Below are 21528 nucleotides of genomic sequence, written 5' to 3'. Positions count from 1 at the left end.
TGAATAAGAAGCAATTCAGTTTGATGTAATGTGAATAAGGGGCTCTACTGTGAGGAGTAACGTTTATAAGGTAAAGTGATACTACTGTGGGATGTAATATGAATTATGGACAGTATCGCATGATCAAATGTGAATAAAGTTGCAGTACTGTGTGGCGTAATTGGAATTGGGGTAACTATTGTGTGGCCATGCCCCTTCCCAGCAAGAAGAAGCCCCTTTTTGGGCTGTGCATCAAATGTGCGAACTGTTCCTATTTAAAATATAGGGGGTACAAGGACTGCTATGGGTGAGGGGTGATGGTGCTGGGAAAGAGGTGCAAGGTCAGAGGCAGAAACAGCGGTGGTGCTAGGGGGCACCAGCCAAAATCTTGCCTAGGGCATCATATTGGTTAGGGCCGGCTCTGCCAGGGGGACAGGCATATGCAAACGCAGGGGGGTTCCGGTTGCCTGGAAACCCCCCTCCTCTTGGCAAGTGGCTCAAATTATGATAGCAATGGTATATAATATGATTACTAGAGCTGCTGCCATGTCATGCAGTTTGAGGGACAGAGCAGAGCTGCTGAAAATTCCCAGTGGTAGCAGAGCCTTCTGCTAAGTTTGCTGTGTGTATGAATCCGAGTCCTGAATCAGTGTCCTGGACCAAAGAGATGAGCTACACGGAAGAAGAGAGAGTAGCCTTGCAATGAGGACGGAGAATGTGTACTTAGAAAATGCAGTACTGGTTCTATTATGTTTGTGCATTTATTTATTATGATATGTTTAACCTTTTCCTGGCCACTAATTTATATTATTTATATTATTTAAAGGTTCGATACAGTATACTATAGATCACCTATAGTGTTAAATATTAGAACTGTATTCCATACAGTATCCAGTATATAAAAAGACTAATGTTTACATTAGTAATGTTCAGAGTCATTATTAGGTTCTTTGTCATACGCCCTAGAGGATGCTGGGGACGACATCAAGACCATGGGGTATAGACGGGATCCGCAGGATAAGTGGGCACGCTAAAGACTTTTCATTGGGTGTGAACTGGCTCCTCCCTCTATGCTCCTCCTCCAGACCTCAGTTTTAGAAATGTGCCCAGGCTGACTGGATGCACTCTGAGGAGCTCTACTGAGTTTCTCTGAAAAGACTTATGTTAGGTTTTTTTTATTTTCAGGGAGATCTGCTGGCATCAGGCTCCCTGATTCGTGGGACTGAGGGGGAAGAAGTAGGAACCAACTTCCTAAAGAGTTTCATGGCTCTGCTTCTGGCTGACAGGACACCATTAGCTCCTGAAGGGAACTGAACACTAGCCGTGCCTAGATGCTCACTCCCACAGCACGCCATCACTCCCCTCACAGAGCCAGAAGTCAGGAGACAGGTGAGTGTTAGAAGACAGATCTTCAATCAAGAAAGTGACGGCTAAAGGTACCACGCGTCTGGCGGGAGTGCAGCGCGCCATGTTGCCCACACATACACAGGCACTGCAGGGTGCAGGGGTGCAAAACAGGGGGGGCCACAGTGAATTTGGTGCTATATAATTGTGTGATTAACATTATAAAAGTGCTGAATGTCAGTGGGCATTTTGTTTTCACAGACATTGTGTTACTGGCGCTGGGTTGTGAACTGGCAAAATCCTATCTGTGTCCCTCTGACAGATTTTACTGTGGGTCTGTCCCCTATAAATCCCGGAGTGTCTGTGGTGTGATTCTGCACGTGTGTGACATGTCTGTGGCAGGGAACTCTGTGGAGACATGTTAGGGACACAGAGGTGTAATATGACACCAAGAGCCTGACTGGGTGAAAGGTTACATGATAGTGTGAATCATATCAGTAAGAGGTTGGACTGAATCTCATACAGTAAATGAAAATAATCTGTTGAAGATGTGATTTTAATAGTTCTGCCTTTCATCCACAGGGACCTTTCATGGTCACATACAAATTTACACAAGTAGTACAAACTGATACCGACGCGGACTCTGATTCCTGTGTCGACACTAGTGATTCCAGGGGAATAGGTCCTAAGTTAGCAAAAAAGCATTCAAAACATGTTTTAGCTATAAAGGAGGTGTTAGAAGTTACGAAGCCCCCTCTTTTACCACAAGGAGAGGGTTTACTTTAGTAAAGAAGTAATGTAATTTTCCCTCCACCTCAGGTCTGATTTAACCTAAAAAGAAATTTCTGATTCCCAAAAGGATATCAGGCAGCTTACCTTTTTCCAAAAAAGGTGGGAGTCACCCCACATTTTAGACAGGGCCCTGTCATTAAAGAGAAAAGGTGTTTCTCCCTGCGCCTGGAATGGCTTCACTTAAGGAGCCAACAGACCGCAAGTGAGTGAGGTGATTTATTGATGTGGCCAATGGGACACTACTCAGGCCTACCACTGTCTGTGAGTGGGTGAGTGGTGCTATTGAAAAGTGGTCAGAAAACTTGTCATTAGACATTGACACAATAGATGGAGAAGAGATACTCCTAACGTTAGGTGTACGTACGTACTAGAATCCACGAAATATATTGGTTTCTTGGTATCATGAACCGCTACCATGGCAGTATCGGCTCGGAGGGCATTGTGGATTCACCAGTGGAATGCTGATGCAGATTCCAAAAGAAATATGGAGGCTCTCCCGTATAAAGGTGAGGCCTTGTTAGGTTATGGGCTGGATGCGTTAGACTCGGCGGCTACCACAGGTAAGTCGACATTCTTGCCTTATGCTCCTACACCGGTGAAAAAGACACATCACTCTCACATACAGTCCTTTCGGCCCAACAAATACAAAAAGGCCAAAGGTCTCCCCTTTTTTTGCAGGTAGGGGAAGGGGAAAAGGAAAGAAATCCGCAGCGTCTCCCGGATCGCAGGAGCAGAAGTTCACCCCTGTTTCTGCCAAATCTGCAGCATAACAATGGGGCTCCCTTGCGGGAGTCCACTCGGGTGGGAGCACGTCTGAACTTTTCAGCCAAATCTGGATTCAATCTGGCCTGGACCAATGGGTCTTACAAATAGTGTCCCATGGGTACAAACTAGAGTTTCAAGACGTCCCCCCATGCCGATTTTTCAAATCGACCTTGCCAGCTTCTCTTCCGGGAAGAGAGGCAGTAACAACGGCATTTAAAAAATTATGTCAGGATCAGGTCATTGTCCTTGTACCCTTGGCACAGTAAGGAGAAGGTTTTTTTATTCAAGCCTCTTCGTAGTTCCGAAGCCGGACGGCTCGGTCAGACCGATTTTAAACCTGAAAAATATGAATCTCTACCTGAAAAGGTTCAAGTTCATGATGGAATCCCTGAGGGTAGTGATTTCCAGTCTGGAAGAGGGGGACTTCATGGTGTCAGTAGACATAAAAGATGCTTACTTGCATGTTCCCATTTATCCTCCTCACCAAGCTTATCTGAGATTCGCAGTACAGGATTGCCATTACCAGTTTCAGACGTTGCCGTTCGGACTCTCCACGGCACCGAGGGTATTCACCATGGTGATGGTGGAGATGATGATCTCCCTTCGTTAAAAAGGAGTCAATATAATTCCTTATCTGGACGATCTCCTGATAAAAGCGAGATCCAGGGAACAGTTGGTGCAGAACATCGCACTCTCTCTGTCAATACTCCAACAACACGGTTGGATCATGAATTTTCCAAAGTCGCAGTTGGAACCGATGACAAGATTGTCTTTTTTAGGGATGATTCTGGACACAGAAGTACGGAGAGTATTTCTTCCAGTGGAAAAGGCTCTGGAAATCCAGAAAATGGTCAAACAAATATTGAAACCAACAAGCGTATCGATCCATCAATGCATTCGGTTGTTGGGGAAAATGGTAGCGGCCTATGAGGCCATACAGTTTGGTCGATTTCATGCTAGAGTATTCCCAGAGGCGGATTGGCCATAGGGTTTACAGGGAAGATTCCCGGTGGGCCGACGTACCCATGGGGCCTGTTTTGTTTGAGGACATGTGGTCCTTTTTATAGACATAATGAATAAGATGCAAATAAATTTGCATATATGAAAATTACTTTGCCACTTAGCCTGTGATTGCAGATGATCTAGTGTATGCTCTGTCTGCCTGCTTGGCTGACATATAAGATTGAGTGAATAGTGATTGGGATACGGTTGGTGTAATAAGCAAGAAAATATATCTTTCTAAAGAATTATATAGTTTCCTAAATTCTGAAGGTGTATCATATAATGTGCCCATAATATTTAATTTTATTTCTTTTTAACTTCCCCCTTGATGCTGGACATGCCCACTATCTGGAAACTTTTGGGGGGAGGATGCTGCTGCCATGGCCCATGGCTAGACCTTACTCCTCTGATGCTGCCCATGTGGGGCCACTAGTACAAATTTTTCCAGGGCCGCTTTTTGTTCCCAATCCTCCCCTGAGTATTCCAGTGGGACCTGTTGGACAAGTGGTCCGGATCCCACCTACACATACACTGGAAAATAATCCTGTCCCCCAAAGCCAGGATTTCGCTCCTGTGGTGTCTACACAATTCTTACCTACTAGAGGGACGCAGGTTTGGGATTCATGACTGGGTCCTAATAACCACGGATGCAAGTCTCCGAGGCTGGAGAGCTGTCACATAGGGGGAAAGCTTCCAAGGAAAATGGTCAAGTCAGGAAGCCTGTCTTCACATAAACGTTCTGGAATTGAGAGCCATTTACAACAGCCTTTTACAAGCGGTACATCTTCTTCAAGATCATCCCGTGCAGATCCAGTTGGACAATGTAACAGCAGTCGCGTACATAAACAGGCAAGGCGGAACTAAAAGCAGAGCGGCAATGGCAGAGGTGACAAGGATTCTCCTCTGGGCAGAAAGACATGTTAGAGCTCTGTCAGCAATTTTCATTTCGGGAGTGGACAACTGGGAAGAAGACTTCCTCAGCAGACACGATCTCCATCCAGGAGAGTGGGGCCTCCACCAAGAAGTCTTCGCAGAGGTGACAAGTCTTTGGGGAGTTCCTCAAGTTGACATGATGGCATCTCGTCTAAACAAGAAGCTTCAGAGATATTGTTCCAGGTCGCGAGACCCTCAAGCAATAGCAGTGGATGCACTGGTGACCTAGTGGGTGTTTCGGTCGGTATATGTTTTCCCTCCACTTCCACTGATTCCAAAAGTTCTCAAAATAATAAGAAGAACAAAAGTTTGAGCAATCTTCATTGCCCCAGACTGGCCAAGGAGGGCTTGGTATCCAGATCTTCAGGAGTTGTTCATAGAAGATCCTCGGCCTCTTCCTCCTCGAGAGGACCTACTACAGCAGGGGCCGTGTGTGTATCAAGACTACATTTAACAGCATGGCTGTTGAGCGTCGGATCCTAGCCCAAAAGGGTATTCCCAAGGAAGTCATCCCCACTCTTATTCAGGCTAGGAAAGGAGTAACGTCTAAACATTACCATCGTATTTGGAGAAAATATGTGTCTTGGTGTGAATCCAAGAAGGCTCCTACGGAAGAGTTTGAGTTGGGACTTTTTCTCCATTTTCTGCAGGCTGGTGTGGATGCGGGCCTTAGATTGGGGTCAATCAAGGTCCAGATTTCGGACTTATCAGTTTTCTTTCAAAAACAATTGGCCTCCTTTCCAGAAGTTCAGACGTTCGTGAAAGGGGTTCTGCACATCCAGCCTCCATTTGTGCCTCTAGTGGCACCATCGGACCTTAATGTGGTGTTGCAGATCCTTCAATCGGGTTGGTTTGAGCCTCTACAAGAAGTAGAGTTGAAGTTTCTCACTTGGAAAGTGGTGATGCTTTTGGCGTTGGCATCCGCAAGGCGGATGTCTGAATTGGGGGCCTTGTCCCACAAGAGCCCTTACCTGATCTTCCATGAAGATAGGGCAGAGTTGAGAACTCGTCAACATTTTCTTCCAAAGGTGGTTTCCTCTTTCACATAAACCAACCTATTGTGGTGCCAGTTGCTACTGACACATTCACTGATTCAAAGGGGCATATGCAATAGCGGGCGAATCGCGTCATTAGATCCGCCTCTGTGTGATTCGCCCGCTATCGCCAGCCGCAGCCCTGTCGCCGGGACCCTGGATTCGCAATATGCAATGAAAAAATGATTCGCCCCTCCCGCAGGCGGATTCCGGCCAATCGGCGATCAGTGGGCGTACTGAATTCGCCTTCCCGCCCAAAGCAGCACTATATTAGGGCTTGTTTGTTGCATGTGCTCTGCAGCCATTTTGTGAACCTGCAGAGAGGTGTGAGGAGGTGCAGAGCTAACAATTTGGTTGTTTGCTGTGGATATCTTTGGACACCCCAGCAGGCTTTATTCCAGGACAGTCAGGAGGATTCCTGTTACCCCGGAGCAGAGCCATTTTAGGAGCTTTTACTACATTTGTAGGTAAGTACCACATGTGTGTCTGGTGTTGCATGTATGTGTTTGTGTAGTGGGGGTTGCCATGAGGTGTACATGGGGTGTTTGTGTATGTGTGCAGGTATGTGTATAGCCCCTTGCTTGTGTTGCTGCATTTTTAGGGGGAGACTTGGGTTTTGGGGTAGTTTTTCACGTTTTTTTTTTTTCTTTAATTGACTTTTTTGGGTCTTCTATTAGCATTGGTGTACCTCCTGAGTGTGCAGGGATGCTTTCTGGCCATTTTGGGGTGATTTGGAGCAAGTTTAGTCGACAGCCTGGTCGACATGTGCTGCTGACTGTTTTGCAAACATGTGTTTTCCCGCCTAATTTTGCTGTGGGGTGACTCCTGAGTGTGCAGGGATGCTTTCTGGCCATTTTGGGGTGATTTGGAGCAAGTTTAGTCGACAGCCTGGTCGACATGTGCTGTTGACTGTTTTGCAAACATGTGTTTTCCCGCCTAATTTTGCTGTGGGGTGACTCCTGAGTGTGCAGGGATGCTTTCTGGCCATTTTGGGGTGATTTGGAGCAAGTTTAGTCGACAGCCTGGTCGACATGTGCTGCTGACTGTTTTGCAAACATGTGTTTTCCCGCCAAATTTTGCTGTGGGGTGACTCCTGAGTGTGCAGGGATGCTTTCTGGCCATTTTGGGGTGATTTGGAGCAAGTTTAGTCGACAGCCTGGTCGACATGTGCTGTTGACTGTTTTGCAAACATGTGTTTTCCCGCCTAATTTTGCTGTGGGGTGCCTCCTGAGTGTGCAGGGATGCTTTCTGGCCATTTTGGGGTGATTTGGAGCAAGTTGAGTCGACAGCCAGGTTGACATGTGCGGCTGATTGTTTTTCAAACATGTGTTTTCCCGCCTAATTTTGCTGTGGGGTGCCTCCTGAGTGTGCAGGGATGCTTTCTGGCCATTTTGGGGTGATTTGGAGCAAGTTGAGTCGACAGCCAGGTTGACATGTGCGGCTGATTGTTTTTCAAACATGTGTTTTCCCGCCTAATTTTGCTGTGGGGTGCCTCCTGAGTGTGCAGGGATGCTTTCTGGCCATTTTGGGGTGATTTGGAGCAAGTTGAGTCGACAGCCTGGTCGACATTTTGTAAGGGGCAGCCATTTTGTAAGGGGCAGCCATTTTGTGAGGGTCAGCCATTTATACATGTATGGTTTTTTTTTTTATAACAGAGATGTCAAGGGACAAACAAACCCGATCCGCCCCTTCCCCCACCCCCTCGGATATATCCCTGCAAAGCAATGAGGAGTGGGAGCCAACCCAGGAGGCGGATGCGACCGACCAGGCATCTAGTGACCAGCCGCGGTCGTCAAGGGCCCATGAGAAGTCCAAGAAAAAGCCTAGTAAAAAGGTACTTAACCACACCTGCAGACACAAATAGCATCAAACTTTACCCACTGTAGTTTGTGCAATGCCATGCACACCTACTGTAATAGGTGCGCAATGCCAGGGATACTGACACTCACAGGTACATACCGATCTTAATAAAATTTATTTTTATTTTTTTTTAATCCCTAAAGGCAAGAAGCCAGCCAGAGGAGCAGTCGGAGGAGGAAGCCTCTGGTGAAGAAGCAGGACAGAAAAAGCCGCGTGGACCCAGATACACTGAGGCGGAAAACTGTGTCCTAGTGGATTGCGTCGACAGGTCCTACGACGTTTTGTATGGATCAAGGGCACAGAAAACAGCATTTAAGGTAAAGCGGAACATCTGGGAATCCATCGCCAGTCAAGTAACTGCAATTTCTGGAAACCGTCGGAGCACCCAAAATTGCTTGAAGCGGTACAGTGATTGCCGCAGACAGACCAAGAAGAAGATGGGGATTCAGCGCCGACATGAGACAGCTACGGGAGGTGGCCCGGCTCTCAATTTGAAGTGGCTACCCTGGGAGAACGTTATTAGAAGGCGCTTGAACCCTGTCATGGTCGAAGGAGTTCGCGGAGGTGTGGACTCCAGCCGTCCTGCTGGCTTTCTCGAGGAGGAAGAACCGCCCAGAAGACGGAGGAAGGCGGGAGACCAGCCGTCCAAAAGGAGGTCTGATGGTAAGAATACATTCACATGAGCTGTAGTTCCCTTTAAAATTTTTGTATGTGCTAATGTGTTTTTTTTTTTTTTTTTCAGACAGACCTGCCCAGAGGACATCACCTGCGCACAGGACATCGCCAGCGCACGGACCGTTACCTGTGCAGCAGGCATCGGCAGCAGCGCGCGGACCATCAACTGCGCCGCAAGCATCGCGAGCACACAGATCGTCACCTGTGCGCCACAGTTCGTCATCGCGCAGTTGGTCACCTGTGCACCAGACGACATCAGTGCACAGACTATCACCTGTGCACCAGACACCGTCGGCGACCACACCACAAGATGGGCGCCAAACTACAGCTCCTGCGCGCAGGCCATCACCAGATCGTCGTCTCTCCAGGAGCTCTGGGACTGTGACTGAAGAGCCTCAAGACACAACCCTTGTGGACCCATCACTCGATCTGTTTGAGTCTACAGGGTTAACTGACGAAACTTTTCTTGGGTTTGAGGACAGCCGTGCAGACGTATCCAGCCAGACCCTTGAAAAGTCTTCCGAAACGAGGACAAGTGGAGCTCCTGGAGCAGCGGCATCACAGGATGGAGAAGGTTTGTTTGTTTTTTTGTGGGGGGGGGGGGGGGGGGCAGTAGTTGTGTAAAGTTTATCAACTTTTCCAAAATTTATTTTGCAAACAGTGGTGCCACGAACCAGCAGCGGACTAGCTTCGGGGGTTGGTTCGTACTTCAGGCCGGATCTCCTACAGGAGTCGTCAGAGGATGACGAGGTGGAAGTGCAGGATGCTCCAGTTGCTACATCCCTGCGTGAGTAAATTGAATTGTGAACCTTCCAAAAAATGTTTGTTGAATTTGGATAATATTGTCTAATTTTCTTTTCAGCTGCCCAAATGAATGTGGTGGCAGACATCCAGGAAGGGCAGAATCCCTCAACTGTTCAGAGGGTTCACACCCTGGCATCAGAGATTGGGACACGCCAGGATACATACACAAATGTTGTGGGAAGCAGACTGGACAACATTGAGAGGACAATGGAGAAAATGTCCAACAATCTGCATGAACTGCAGAAGACTATTTCCGACAGCACGGCCACAATACTACAGATCATAATTGAAGATCGTAGGGAGAATAGGAACATACTTAACATCATGTCCGATTCCTTGGTCAAGCTTGTGGAAAAAACCACATGTTTGGCAGAAAGCAATAAGAACATGTCGGATAGTCATCGACACTCCGCTTCCAGCCAACAGCTCATCGCAACCACACTGCAGATGATCTATGATAAGCTCCCAGAACCAGCTCATCAACACGCTGGTGATCCACCATATCCGCCGTCTCAAGCCACAAGGACGCATCGTACCCTTCCTCAAGTCCCATCCCAGTACAGTCAGTCACAGATGTACCAGGGATATACAGGGATGTACCCCACCCCCCAGATGCCTCCACCACCAGCCGCACATTCTTCAGCAGCATGGGCACCGAGGGCCAGTCGACATACTCCCCAGCCTCCCAGGACATCCACGCCCTATCAGGGGGAAGAAGAGGATCCGGACAGACTTCCACCATAAACCCGGTCGTATTATTTTATTTTATTTTAAATGTTTTTCATGTATCCCTGTCTTCCCCTCCCATTAGTTTGTTGTTTTTCTTACTATTGTTTTTTCTTTGTTGGGCTTCCCCACCCGTGACCGGGTACTACCAAGGAGCTTTGTGTAGGCATACATGCGCGGGCATGTATGCGGGCGCGTGTGGTAACGGATGAAAGCTCCTTGCGGCTACATGTATGATGGGCCAAAGAGCTATTCTGATACCCCCTTTTTCTTCAAAAAATCCTTTTTGTAATGATGTACTGTAGACTTTCATTGTGTGAATTTACTATTCACTAGTCTGTGTTTTTGACTTATTCATAGGATTTGTGAGGAAAAATGAAGTGGACGGAATAAGATTGTGTTGAGCGTACCAAGGTGAGTAGAACCAAATTTAATTCAAGAAACTTTGAACCGCATGCCTTTGTAGAACAACACCGCCCAGCAATGGCTCATGCTGGGCTGTGTTGTTCCACAAATGTTAGCCTGTCAAAGTGCTGACCACTGACGACACTCTTTCACTTTGAATCGCATGCCTTTGTAGAACAACACCGCCCAGCAATGTCTCATGCTGGGCTGTGTTGTTCCACAAATGTTAGCATGTCAAAGTGCTGACCACTGACGACACTCTTTCACTTTGAACCGCATGCCTTTGTAGAACAACACCGCCCAGCAATGGCTCATGCTGGGCTGTGTTGTTCCACAAATGTTAGCATGTCAAAGTGCTGACCACTGACGACACTCTTTCACTTTGAACCGCATGCCTTTGTAGAACAACACCGCCCAGCAATGTCTCATGCTGGGCTGTGTTGTTCCACAAATGTTAGCATGTCAAAGTGCTGACCACTGACGACACTCTTTCACTTTGAACCGCATGCCTTTGTAGAACAACACCGCCCAGCAATGGCTCATGCTGGGCTGTGTTGTTCCACAAATGTTAGCATGTCAAAGTGCTGACCACTGACGACACTCTTTCACTTTGAACCGCATGCCTTTGTAGAACAACACCGCCCAGCAATGGCTCATGCTGGGCTGTGTTGTTCCACAAATTTTCATTGGAAAAAAATGAACAAGTGTGTTTTTACTTTAATATACTTTTTTTTTTCTTTTCCCCACAGATATCTATATACACAAGAAAAGAATGTAAAGAAGAACAAACTACTTTTTTTTTTTTAATTAACTTTCAAACTTTATTAAAATTTTTTTTATCTTCAATAAACTTTTAAAAATAGAAGTTTCCTGTGGTTTTTATTAAAATTTGTAATGCAGTTGAATTGTATGTAAGATTGCCCAGGGAACATCAGGGGATCTGTCTCTTCACGTCCACACCACTTAGGAAGGATACACCGGAAGATCTGTGGAAGAGAACAGTATGAGCTACCAGATGTGGGTAATAGTGTCACCCTGGGACAGGAAAGAAGAGGTAAATACAGACCACACAACACAAGCGGGTTGCAGCGGCCCAAATGCAACCCTCCTGCACTTGCATCACTACACATCCAAACATTCCCTGATCCAGCATTGCTGTTTCAGGGAATGTTTGGATATGTAGTGACGCAAGTGACGTAGGGCTGCACTTTGGACATGCCAGGGTGATTTAGGACAAGTGAGTTTTGTTGGTCAATTGCATCTCACCTGAGGTGGTTGTCTGCTACATGGCGGAGGGTCAGGTCCACATCACCAGTAGGTCGCCCATGGAACATCGGGTGAAATGTCGTGTCTCCTCACATCCACGCCACTTGGGAAGATACAACGCAGGACCTGTGGAAGAGAACAGTATGAGCTACCAGATGTGGGTAATAGTGTCACCCTGGGAATGGAAAGAAGAGGTACATACAGTCCACACAACACAAGCGGGTTGCAGCGGCCCAAATGCAACCCTCCTGCACTTGCATCACTACACATCCAAACATTCCCTGACCAGCATTGCTGTTTCATGGAATGTTTGGATGTGTAGTGACGCAAGTGCCGGAGGGATGCATTTTGGACATGCCAGGGTGATTTTGGACAAAGGGAGTTCTGGGCAATCCATCTCACCTGTGTTGACACGCCGACTGCAACGATCTCCGACGAACCGAAGGTACCTGTCAAAAAATCATACTCACCTTCCAGCGTCCAGAGGTACATCCAGGTCCAGAGAGATAATCCACGTACTTGGCAAAACAAAAAAACGCACACCGATCCAGCGGACTAATGAAAGGGGTCCAATGTTTTCACATCATACCCCTTTCTCCCAAAGGCCGGGACAAATTTTAAACATGTTTTTATTGGTGTTTTTTTTTTTGGGAATAGCAGATCTATTTATAATAGAAGGGATTAGGTACTTTTTTTTTTGGGGGGGGAGGCACAAATATAATTTATATATTTTTTAAAATAATTTTTTTATTGCTGGAACGGTAAAATCAGGGAAAAAAATGGCGTGGGGTCCCCCCTCCAAAGCATAACCAGCCTCGGGCTCATTGAGCTGGTCCTGGTTCTAAAAATGCGGGGAAAAAATTGACAGGGGATCCCCCGTATTTTTAACACCAGCACCGGGCTCTGCGCCTGATGCTGGTGCCAAAAATACGGGGGACAAAATGAGTAGGGGTCCCCCGTATTTTTAACACCAGCATCGGGCTCCACTAGCTGGACAGATAATGCCACAGCCGGGGGTCACTTTTATGCCGTGCCCTGCGGCCGTGGCATCAAATATCCAACTAGTCACCCCTGGCCGGGGTACCCTGGGGGAGTGGGGACCCCTTCAATCAAGGGGTCCCCCCCCCAGCCACCCAAGGGCCAGGGGTGAAGCCCGAGGCTGTCCCCCCCCATCCAATGGGCTGCGGATGGGGGGGCTGATAGCCTTTGTGTTCAAAAAAAAAGATATTGTTTTTTCCATTAGTACTACAAGTCCCAGCAAGCCTCTCCCGCAAGCTGGTACTTGGAGAACCACAAGTACCAGCATGCGGGAGAAAAACGGGCCCGCTGGTACCTGCAGTACTACTGGAAAAAAAATACCCAAATAAAAACAGGACACAGACACCGTCGACAGTAAAACTTTATTTCACACTACCGACACACACATACTTACCTATGTTCACACGCCGACATCGGTCCTCTTCTCCATGTAGAATCCACGGATACCTGAAAAGCAAAGTTCAATATACTCACCTCAGGGTCCAGAGATAAATCCACGTACTTGGCAAAAAAAGAAAGCGCATTTACCCGCACCAAAAACGGACTGAAAGGGGTCCCATGCTGACACATGGGACACCTTTCCACGATTAAGATCTGTCAGTGACAGCTGTCACTGACAGGTCTCTAAGCCAATCAGGAAGCGCAACTTCGTTGCGCTCACCTGATTGGCTGATCGCTGTGACAGCGCATCGCACAGCTCCCTCCATTATATTCAATGGTGGGAACTTAGCGGCTAGCGGTGAGGTCACCCGCCGGTCAGCGGTGACCGGCGGGTGACCCCACCGCTAGCCGCTAAGTTCCCACCATTGAAAGTAATGGAGCGGCTTTGCGAGGCGCTGTCAGAGTACAGACGGCGTCCAGCCAATCAGGTGAGCACCACGGCAGTAGCGCTTCCTGATTGGCTGAAGGGACATCAGTGACAGGAGTCACGTGATGTCCCGGCATTCGGGGAGAGGGGTCCCATGTGTCAGCATGGGACCCCTTTCGGTCCGCAGGTCCGGTTGTTCGTTTTCTTTTTTTGCCAAGTCCGTGGATTTATCTCTGGAGCCTGTTGAGGTGAGTATATTGATCTTTTATTTTCAGGTACCCCGGGATTCTACATGGAGAAGAGGACCGATGTCGGCGTGTGAACATAGGTAAGTATGTGTGTGTCGGCAGTGTGTAATAAAGTTTTACTGTCGACGGTGTCTGTGTCCTGTTTTTATTTGGGTATTTTTTTTCCATTAGAACTACAGGTACCAGCGGGCCCGTTTTTCTCCCGCATGCTGGTACTTGTGGTTCTCCAAGTACCAGCTTGCAGGGGAGGCTTGCTGGGACTTGTAGTACTAATGGAAAAAACAATATCTTTTTTTTTGAACACAAAGGCTATCAGCCCCCCCATCCGCAGCCCATTGGATGGGGGGGGGACAGCCTCGGGCTTCACCCCTGGCCCTTGGGTGGCTGGGGGGGGGACCCCTTGATTGAAGGGGTCCCCACTCCCCCAGGGTACCCCGGCCAGGGGTGACTAGTTGGATATTTGATGCCACGGCCGCAGGGCACGGCATAAAAGTGACCCCCGGCTGTGGCATTATCTGTCCAGCTAGTGGAGCCCGATGCTGGTGTTAAAAATACGGGGGACCCCTACTCGTTTTGTCCCCCGTATTTTTGGCACCAGCATCAGGCGCAGAGCCCGGTGCTGGTTTTAAAAATACGGGGGATCCCCTGTCAATTTTTTCCCCGCATTTTTAGAACCAGGACCAGCTCAATGAGCCCGAGGCTGGTTATGCTTTGGAGGGGGGACCCCACGCCATTTTTTTTTCTGATTTTACGTTCCAGCAATAAAAAAATAAAAATAAAAAAAAAATATTATTTTAAAAAATATATAAATAATATTTGTGCCTCCCCCCCCCAAAAAAAAAGTACCTAATCCCTTCTAATATAAATAGATCTGCTATTCCTAAAAAAAAAAACACCAAAAAAAACATGTTTAAATTTTTTTTATTTGTTTTCACCCTCCAAAGTGTGGCGGAGTGAAAATCGCGAATTTGCTGTCTAAAAGCACTGCAGGCGAATTTCCAAACTTGAATTGAATATGCTGGAGGCGAATTGCAGCATCTGTACCATTGCAGAAAAGGCGAATTCGGAAAAAGGCGAATTGAGAAAAGGCGAATTTTGACGGGCCGTTTTTTTGCGAAAAATGACTGCACTGCATAGGCGAATTGATTTTTGGAGGCGAAAACGGCCCGGAATTCGCCTTTTTTGCCAATTCGCCCGCTATTGCATATACCCCAAAGTCTCTAGATGTGGTTAGAGCTTTGAAAATCTATGTTGCTAGAACAGCTCGTATACGGAAAACAGAGGCACTGTTTGTCCTGTATGATCACAACAAGATTGGCTGTCCTGCTTACAAGCAGACTATTGCACGTTGGATTAGAAATACGATTCAGCAAGCTCATACTATGGCTGGATTGCCGTTACCGACGTCGGTAAAGGCCCACTCCACTAGGAAGGTGGGCTCATCCTGGGCGGCTGCCCGGGGTGTCTCGGCATTGCAACTTTGCCGAGCAGCTATTTGGTCAGGGTCAAACACATTTGCTAACTTCTACAAGTTTGACACCTTGGCCGATGAGGACCTAAAGTTTGGTCAATCGGTGCTGCAGGGTTATCCGCACTCTCCCGCCCGTACTGGAGCTTTGGTATAGACCCCATGGTCTTGATGTTGTCCCCAGCATCCTCTAGGACGTATGAGAAAAAAGGATTTTGATAACCTACCGGTAAATCCTTTTCTCCTAGTCCATAGAGGATGCTGGGCGCCCGTCCCAGTGCGTACTTTACCTGCAGTTTAGTTATTACAGTTACACAAGTTGTGTTATCTTGGTTTCAGCATGTTGCTGCAATTAGTTCATGCCTGTTGGCGTGTGTTATGTTGAATGCCATGTGTGCGGCATGGTTGAGGGTGTGAGTTGGTAGATATCTCACCACTAGTTAAGTAATTCCTTTCCTCGAAATGTCAGTCTCCCTGGGCACAGTTCCTACAACTAAGGTCTGGAGGAGGGGCATAGAGGGAGGAGCCAGTTCACACCCAATGAAAAGTCTTTAGAGTGCCCATGTCTCCTGCGGATCCCGTCTATACCCCATGGTTTTTATGTCATCCCCAGCATCCTCTATGGACTAGGAGAAAAGGATTTACCGGTAGGCTATCAAAATCCTATTTTTACCATTCCCCCAGACTCCTGCACTTGCTCCAATGTTCCACAGAGTGGGAGAATGTGGACTGCATTTGGAAACCCCCCTCTAGAAATGCTGCGTTTGCCACTGACAGGGGTAACTTTGGAGGGAAGGGGTTGTTTAATAATTAGTTTTTTTTTTAAAAAGTGCACTGCTCTGGACAAGCGGTCGGCGCAGTTTCTAAATCGACCAGTGCAGTAGATACGAGAGGGGGTGGGGACGACAACTTTGGAACAAGAAGGAGGCGACCTCTAGGGAGCAAAGGGCTAGGGAACATTAGAGGGAGGGGGGATGACTAGCGAACAGAAGAGGAGGGGGTGACTAGGTGTAAATGCATGCTGTGCATCATGGGGGATGATGTCATGCCAAGGTGACTCACTTCCTGTTTGTCTCCTGTTACTTACACTTGGTGTCTGACTCATGCTGAGTAAAGAACTGTATTACACTGATGCTGCAAATGTCTTCCTGATTTTGTTGTTACACATCTACATGGTGTCAGAACTGGGATACCATGGCACAAGGTCTCAGAAGAATAGATCTGCTGATATTTAATGAAAACGTGGCTGACAACTGGCTGAGGTTTAAAAGGGAATGGCACGTATACTCCATAGCAGGCCTTTCAGAAAATCAAAAAAAGTTCAGGCATACACGCTGCTGAACCTCGCAGGCACCGATGCTGTGGGCAAATCAGATGCTTTTGTATACTGTTTTCAACAGCACAAACCAAAAGGGTGATGACACTATACAGTCCTACGTATCCACGCTAAAGCTGCAGGCAAAGAAGTGCAATTTTGGTATCCTCACAGAGGAGCTAATCCGTGACAGAATCGTATGCAACATACACAGCGACAAGGTACGTGCACAGCTGCTGCGGGAGAAGGGCCTCACATTAGAAATTGTCATAAATATCTGTATGTTAAATGAGCAGTCTGAGAATGGCACAAGGGAACTAAGAAAGGATGCTGAGGTGTGTGTCATGGCGGCCGTTCCGCGCCGATCCTCCACGTGTGGGAACTGCTCGGCACAGCACCCTCCTGACAAACAAAGCTGCCCCGCATATGATAAACGATGTAATGCATGTGGCAAATGGAATCATTTTGCAAGGTGCTGCCGCTCCAAAGATCAAACTTCCATAAAGCGACAGTCTGAGTCGCGCTATAGCCACTCACTCCGGCAGATTAACCAGGTTGAAACAGAGCCAGGATGTGAATCGGTTCGCATGACAGTTTGTGATAGTGTAGACCACTTGGATGAAAAGGGTGAAATATTTATTAAACTGCGAACAAAGCATACAAACAAGGTGGCCATAGTCAAAATAGACTCAGGAGCTAAGTGCAATGTCATATCCTACAAACAACTATGTGAAATAGATCCAACTGCACAGATAAACCCACTAGACAAGATCAACTTGATAGCTTATGGTGGCCAGATCATCGCCACACTGGGTACCACAAAGCTAAAGTTTACCCGTGCTGATTTGCTATTCCACATTGTGGATCAGAAGGTTAAACCACTGCTAGGCCTCCCTGACAGTATGAAGCTAGGCCTTCTCAAATTGCGGCCTGAGGTACATGCAATACAGATGACCGTCCCAGAGATAAAAGACTTTCAGGATTTATTTGATATCAGTACACTTGGCAAGCTTCCTGTTGTGTACCATATGAGGCTGGATGACTCCATTGTACCTACTGTCTGTGCCCCCCGGAGGGTTCCTATCACAATGAAAGACAAAATCATTAAAGAGATCCACAGAATGACTCAATTAGGTGTCATTGCCCCCATAGAGGAAGCAACACAGTGTGTGTCCGCCATGGTGGCTGCATCAAAAAAGGATGGGACTGTACATCTTTGTATTGATCCAGTACACTTGAACAAAGCACTGCTGCGTTCATATCACCCTCTCCGCACCATCGAGCAAGTGATTCCTGACATGCCAGGTGCCACAGTTTTCAGTACCCTGGATGCAAAGTGTGGATTCTGGCAAATCCCTTTGGACAGAGCTTCGTTCCTGCTCACCACTTTCATGACCCCGATAGGGTGGTATGTCTTCCTTTGCATGCCCTATGGAATCACTACGGGCAGTGAGGTCTTCCAGCGTTGCATGGAGCAACTGTTTGCAGGCTATCCCTGTGAAATCATTGTCGATGACATCCTGGTGTGAGGCCGCACCAAGGAAGAACACAACCAGCGATTGCACCAGGTACTTGAACGGGCCCATGCTTTGAACCTTAAGCTCAACCCAGACAAATGCAAGTTTAGAGTTACAGAAGGGGCGTACGTGGGCCACGTGCATGATCTGGTAGTCCTCTCTGCCGACGCTTCACAGAGTGGTCTAGGGGCCGTGTGCCTCCAACACCGCAGACCGGTGGCTTTTGCTTCAGGGCTCTCACTGACACTGAAACCAGGTATGCACAAATTGAGAAAGAACCGGTGTTCGCCTGCAACCGTTTCCATGACTTCATCTATGGCCGTCCTGTCACGGTGGAAACCAACCATCAGCCTCTCATCACCATACTGAAGAAGCCCATCCACTCTGATTCTTTCCGTATTCAGGGCATGATGCTCCTGCTGCAGCGGTACAACCTGGATGTCATATATAAGCAAGGCAAAGTAATGTACGTTGCTGATGCTCTGTCTCGAGCCTTCCTTTCGACTACTGACATGAACGCTGCTGAGGATGACTATAAGGTCATGGCTGTGGAGGTGCTCCCTACCAAGTGGCTGGAAGAGCTGCATGCTGCTACACTTGTGGATGATCTTTGCCAGCGTCTCTCTGCTGCAATTCTCAATGGCTGGCCATCCTCTTCCAAGGAACTGACACGCTGCCTTCGCTCCTTCTACTGTATGAGAGATGAGCTCACCATGTCTGATGGTGTCATCCTGCGGGGTCATCGCTTTGTGATTCCGGCTGCCCTTCAGACGTTCTACACCCAGCAGATGCACCAAGGCCATCCCGGGGCTGGAGGCTACCAAGAGTAGGGCCCGTGAAACCACATTCTGGCCCTCCATGTACGGTGACATTGATCGTGCTGTCTCATTTTGTGCACCCTGCAATGCCTTGCGTCCACACCTGCCCCGGGAGCCCATACTGCTCCATGACATTCCTGATCTTCCATGGTCCATTCTTGCTGCTGATCTATTTGAATGGAGGGGGAAGGAGTACCTGGTACTAGTTGACTCCTATTCAGGATGGTTTGAGATAAACTACTTGCCCAGCACCACAAGTCAAATGGTCATTGCAAAGCTGAAGAGACACTTTGCAGCACATGGTTCCCCACAGCAGCTGATCACTGATAATGCCATGTAATTCAAGAGTAGAGTTCAAGGACTTTGCAAATACATGGGACTTCCAGCACATCACTAGTAGTCCACACTACCCACTGTCAAATGGATTGGCAGAACGTACAGTCCACTCTGCAAAGCACCTAATGGAGAAGTATGCACGAGATAGATCGGACATATACTTGGCACTGTTAAACTTGAGAAACACGCCCCAAGATGGACTTCCATCCCCTGCACAGTGCCTATTAGCATGGCGCACCTGCACAGGCATCCCAATGGCAAAGCAGCTTCTGCAACCCAGAGTAGAGCCACAGGTACAGGAGAACATCAGCAAGCGCAGAATAACAGCCAAAGCTTCTTATGACAGATCAGCATACCGCCTGCCCCCACTGTCTCCAGTCCAGCCTGTCCGCATGCAAACCAAGCAAGGATTTGACAGAATGGCAGTAGTTCATTATCCTGCAGGCCATCCAAATAGCTACGTGGTACAATCTGATAATGCCCTCTATGAACGCAACCGCCGCCATCTGTTAAGTGTACCTGAAGAAAGCGCTACACAGCCTGACTCATCAGTTTCTACCACAGCTGCAACCAATGTCAGTGAGGATTCACATTGCATGGACAGTCCTTCCTCGGAGACCACTTCTGAAGTAAAAGAGCCCTCTGGGGTCACAGCGGACATGCCTAAGGTTCCCACTGTACCAGATCGGGCCGTATGTCCAAACCCAACCCAAAGTTCCAAGACTTTATTGTATAATGTATTTTCTTTTGTTCACGCCTAACATTGTCACATTGTTGCATTTGTTTCAACTATGTTCTGCATCCTTCCAGTTTGAAAGGGGGGATGTAAATGCATGCTGTGCATCATGGGAGATGATGTCATGCCGAGGTGACTCACTTCCTATTTGTCTCCTGTTACTTCCACTTGGTGTCTGACTCATGCTGAGTAAAGACCTGTATTACACTGATGCTGCAAGTGTCATCCTGATTTTGTTGTTACACATCTACATGGTGTCAGAAGAACTGGGATGCCATGGCACAAGGTCTCAGGAGAATAGATCCGCTGATACGTGGCTGACAACTGGCTGAGGTTTAAAAGGGAATGTCATGTATACTCCATAGCAGGCCTTTAAGACAAATCAAAAAAAGTTCAGGCATACACGTAAAGACCTGTATTTAGGGGCGTTTCTACAGAGGAGGGGGCCCGTATGCACCTCTGGGTGGGCCCCCTCCTCTGCACGGCGCTGTAGACTCCGGCATGGTGCCGGAGTCTACTGCACATGCGCAGGTCTCCGGAAACATGGCGCCCACCATGATCCGGAGGCCAATTTTGCTACCGCGCATGCGCAGCAGCCTTTTTGGCTGGGATTTCCGCCGCGATCAAAGCTCCCGGCGCTGGACTCCAGAAAGGTAAGTATTAAAATGGGTGCGGTGTGTGTGGTGTGGGCCCCCCCTGGACCCAGGGGCCCGTGTGCTCTGCACACATTGCACCCATTATAGATACGCCAATGCCTGTATTTGCAATTGTCGTCCTGATTTTGTTGTTACACATCTACACTAGGGACAACAGAACTATCCCAAATCTATATTAGACACTGCAGACTAGCCACACTGTAGTTAATAAGTGACCAATCACTGTGCAAGTTGTGTGACCCTCCAGACCCCAACCCTGTGATCCTAATCCTCCCTCCTGCCCAGGACAGAGCAGCAGCCTGCCCACAACTTCTGCTACTTTATTACACCGAGCAGCTGTGGTCCCTTACCACTGTGCTAATGGGAGAACGAGCACCGTGACTCCCTTGACTTCCTCCATTACAAAGTGCTGCCGCTGATCCACTCTTTCCTCCGTCCTTCACCTATCCACTGTTCTCCGAGAAGGCAATGGCGCTGCCGTACACATGTGGCACTCTATGCAGCTGCATAGTTAGCATAATGGGCGGGCCATCCCTGCTTGGGGGGAAGGAACAGATTACCACTGCCACGCTCAAGAAAATCCTCTTCTAAGCGGCCACCGCTGCCCAGTGCACAGTGGACAGAGCCCCGCGGTGGCTGGCATTTACATAAAATCCAAGTCATGACGTCGCCCGTGAAGCCCCACACCCGGCATTCCAAAAATGCAAACTGCACATGCGCGCATACGGAATGCCGGGGGTGGTGACTGCACGGGTGATGTCATGATGCGGACAGGCCCGCCCACCAGCATTCCAGACTCACGCATGCGCAGTCCGCATTTTCTGTGTGCTGTACAGGAAAACCGGGCCCCGGTTGTTTTACGGGGCAGAGGGACGGTCACTTAAAAGACGGGATACTCCCACTGAATGCGGGAGGATAGGCAACTCTGTTGCAAATTGTATCTGTTCTTGCACATTCTGGATTTGTGGTAATTTTTTTGGGTGTGCAGTACTCGTGTGTATAC

At 48.0% G+C, this 21528-nt stretch overlaps 1 protein-coding gene and 1 long non-coding RNA gene across 3 annotated transcripts in view; one reads left to right on the top strand and one right to left on the bottom strand.

Moving 5' to 3' along the window:
* The first annotated feature begins 6137 nt into the window (after nucleotides 1–6137).
* LOC135043881 (serine/arginine repetitive matrix protein 1-like) lies at nucleotides 6138–11138 on the top strand. The gene is made up of 7 exons (XM_063955160.1): nucleotides 6138–6316; nucleotides 7505–7683; nucleotides 7853–8372; nucleotides 8452–8958; nucleotides 9046–9171; nucleotides 9247–10328; nucleotides 11069–11138. Exons 2-6 carry the CDS (start codon nucleotides 7507–7509, stop codon nucleotides 9930–9932), a joined length of 2016 nt encoding a protein of 671 aa, XP_063811230.1. The 5' UTR covers nucleotides 6138–6316; nucleotides 7505–7506; the 3' UTR covers nucleotides 9933–10328; nucleotides 11069–11138.
* A 26-nt stretch (nucleotides 11139–11164) lies between these two features.
* The window catches only part of LOC135043865 (uncharacterized), a 36985-nt gene continuing 26621 nt past the window's right edge, over nucleotides 11165–21528 (bottom strand). The window contains exons 1-3 of one of the 2 annotated variants that reach the window (XR_010236657.1): nucleotides 13098–13288; nucleotides 11586–11711; nucleotides 11165–11305 (exon numbers count right to left, since the gene is read on the bottom strand). This is a non-coding gene — a long non-coding RNA (uncharacterized LOC135043865). Of the gene's footprint in view, nucleotides 11306–11585; nucleotides 11712–13097; nucleotides 13289–21528 lie in introns of those variants that run through there. The other variant, XR_010236663.1, reaches the window with a different exon arrangement.

The sequence above is a fragment of the Pseudophryne corroboree genome, chromosome 2, assembly GCF_028390025.1.
Source record: "Pseudophryne corroboree isolate aPseCor3 chromosome 2, aPseCor3.hap2, whole genome shotgun sequence".
Taxonomy (NCBI): domain Eukaryota; kingdom Metazoa; phylum Chordata; class Amphibia; order Anura; family Myobatrachidae; genus Pseudophryne; species Pseudophryne corroboree.
The sequence above is the reverse complement of the archived record's forward strand: the minus strand, read 5'-3'. Positions and strand labels throughout refer to the sequence as shown.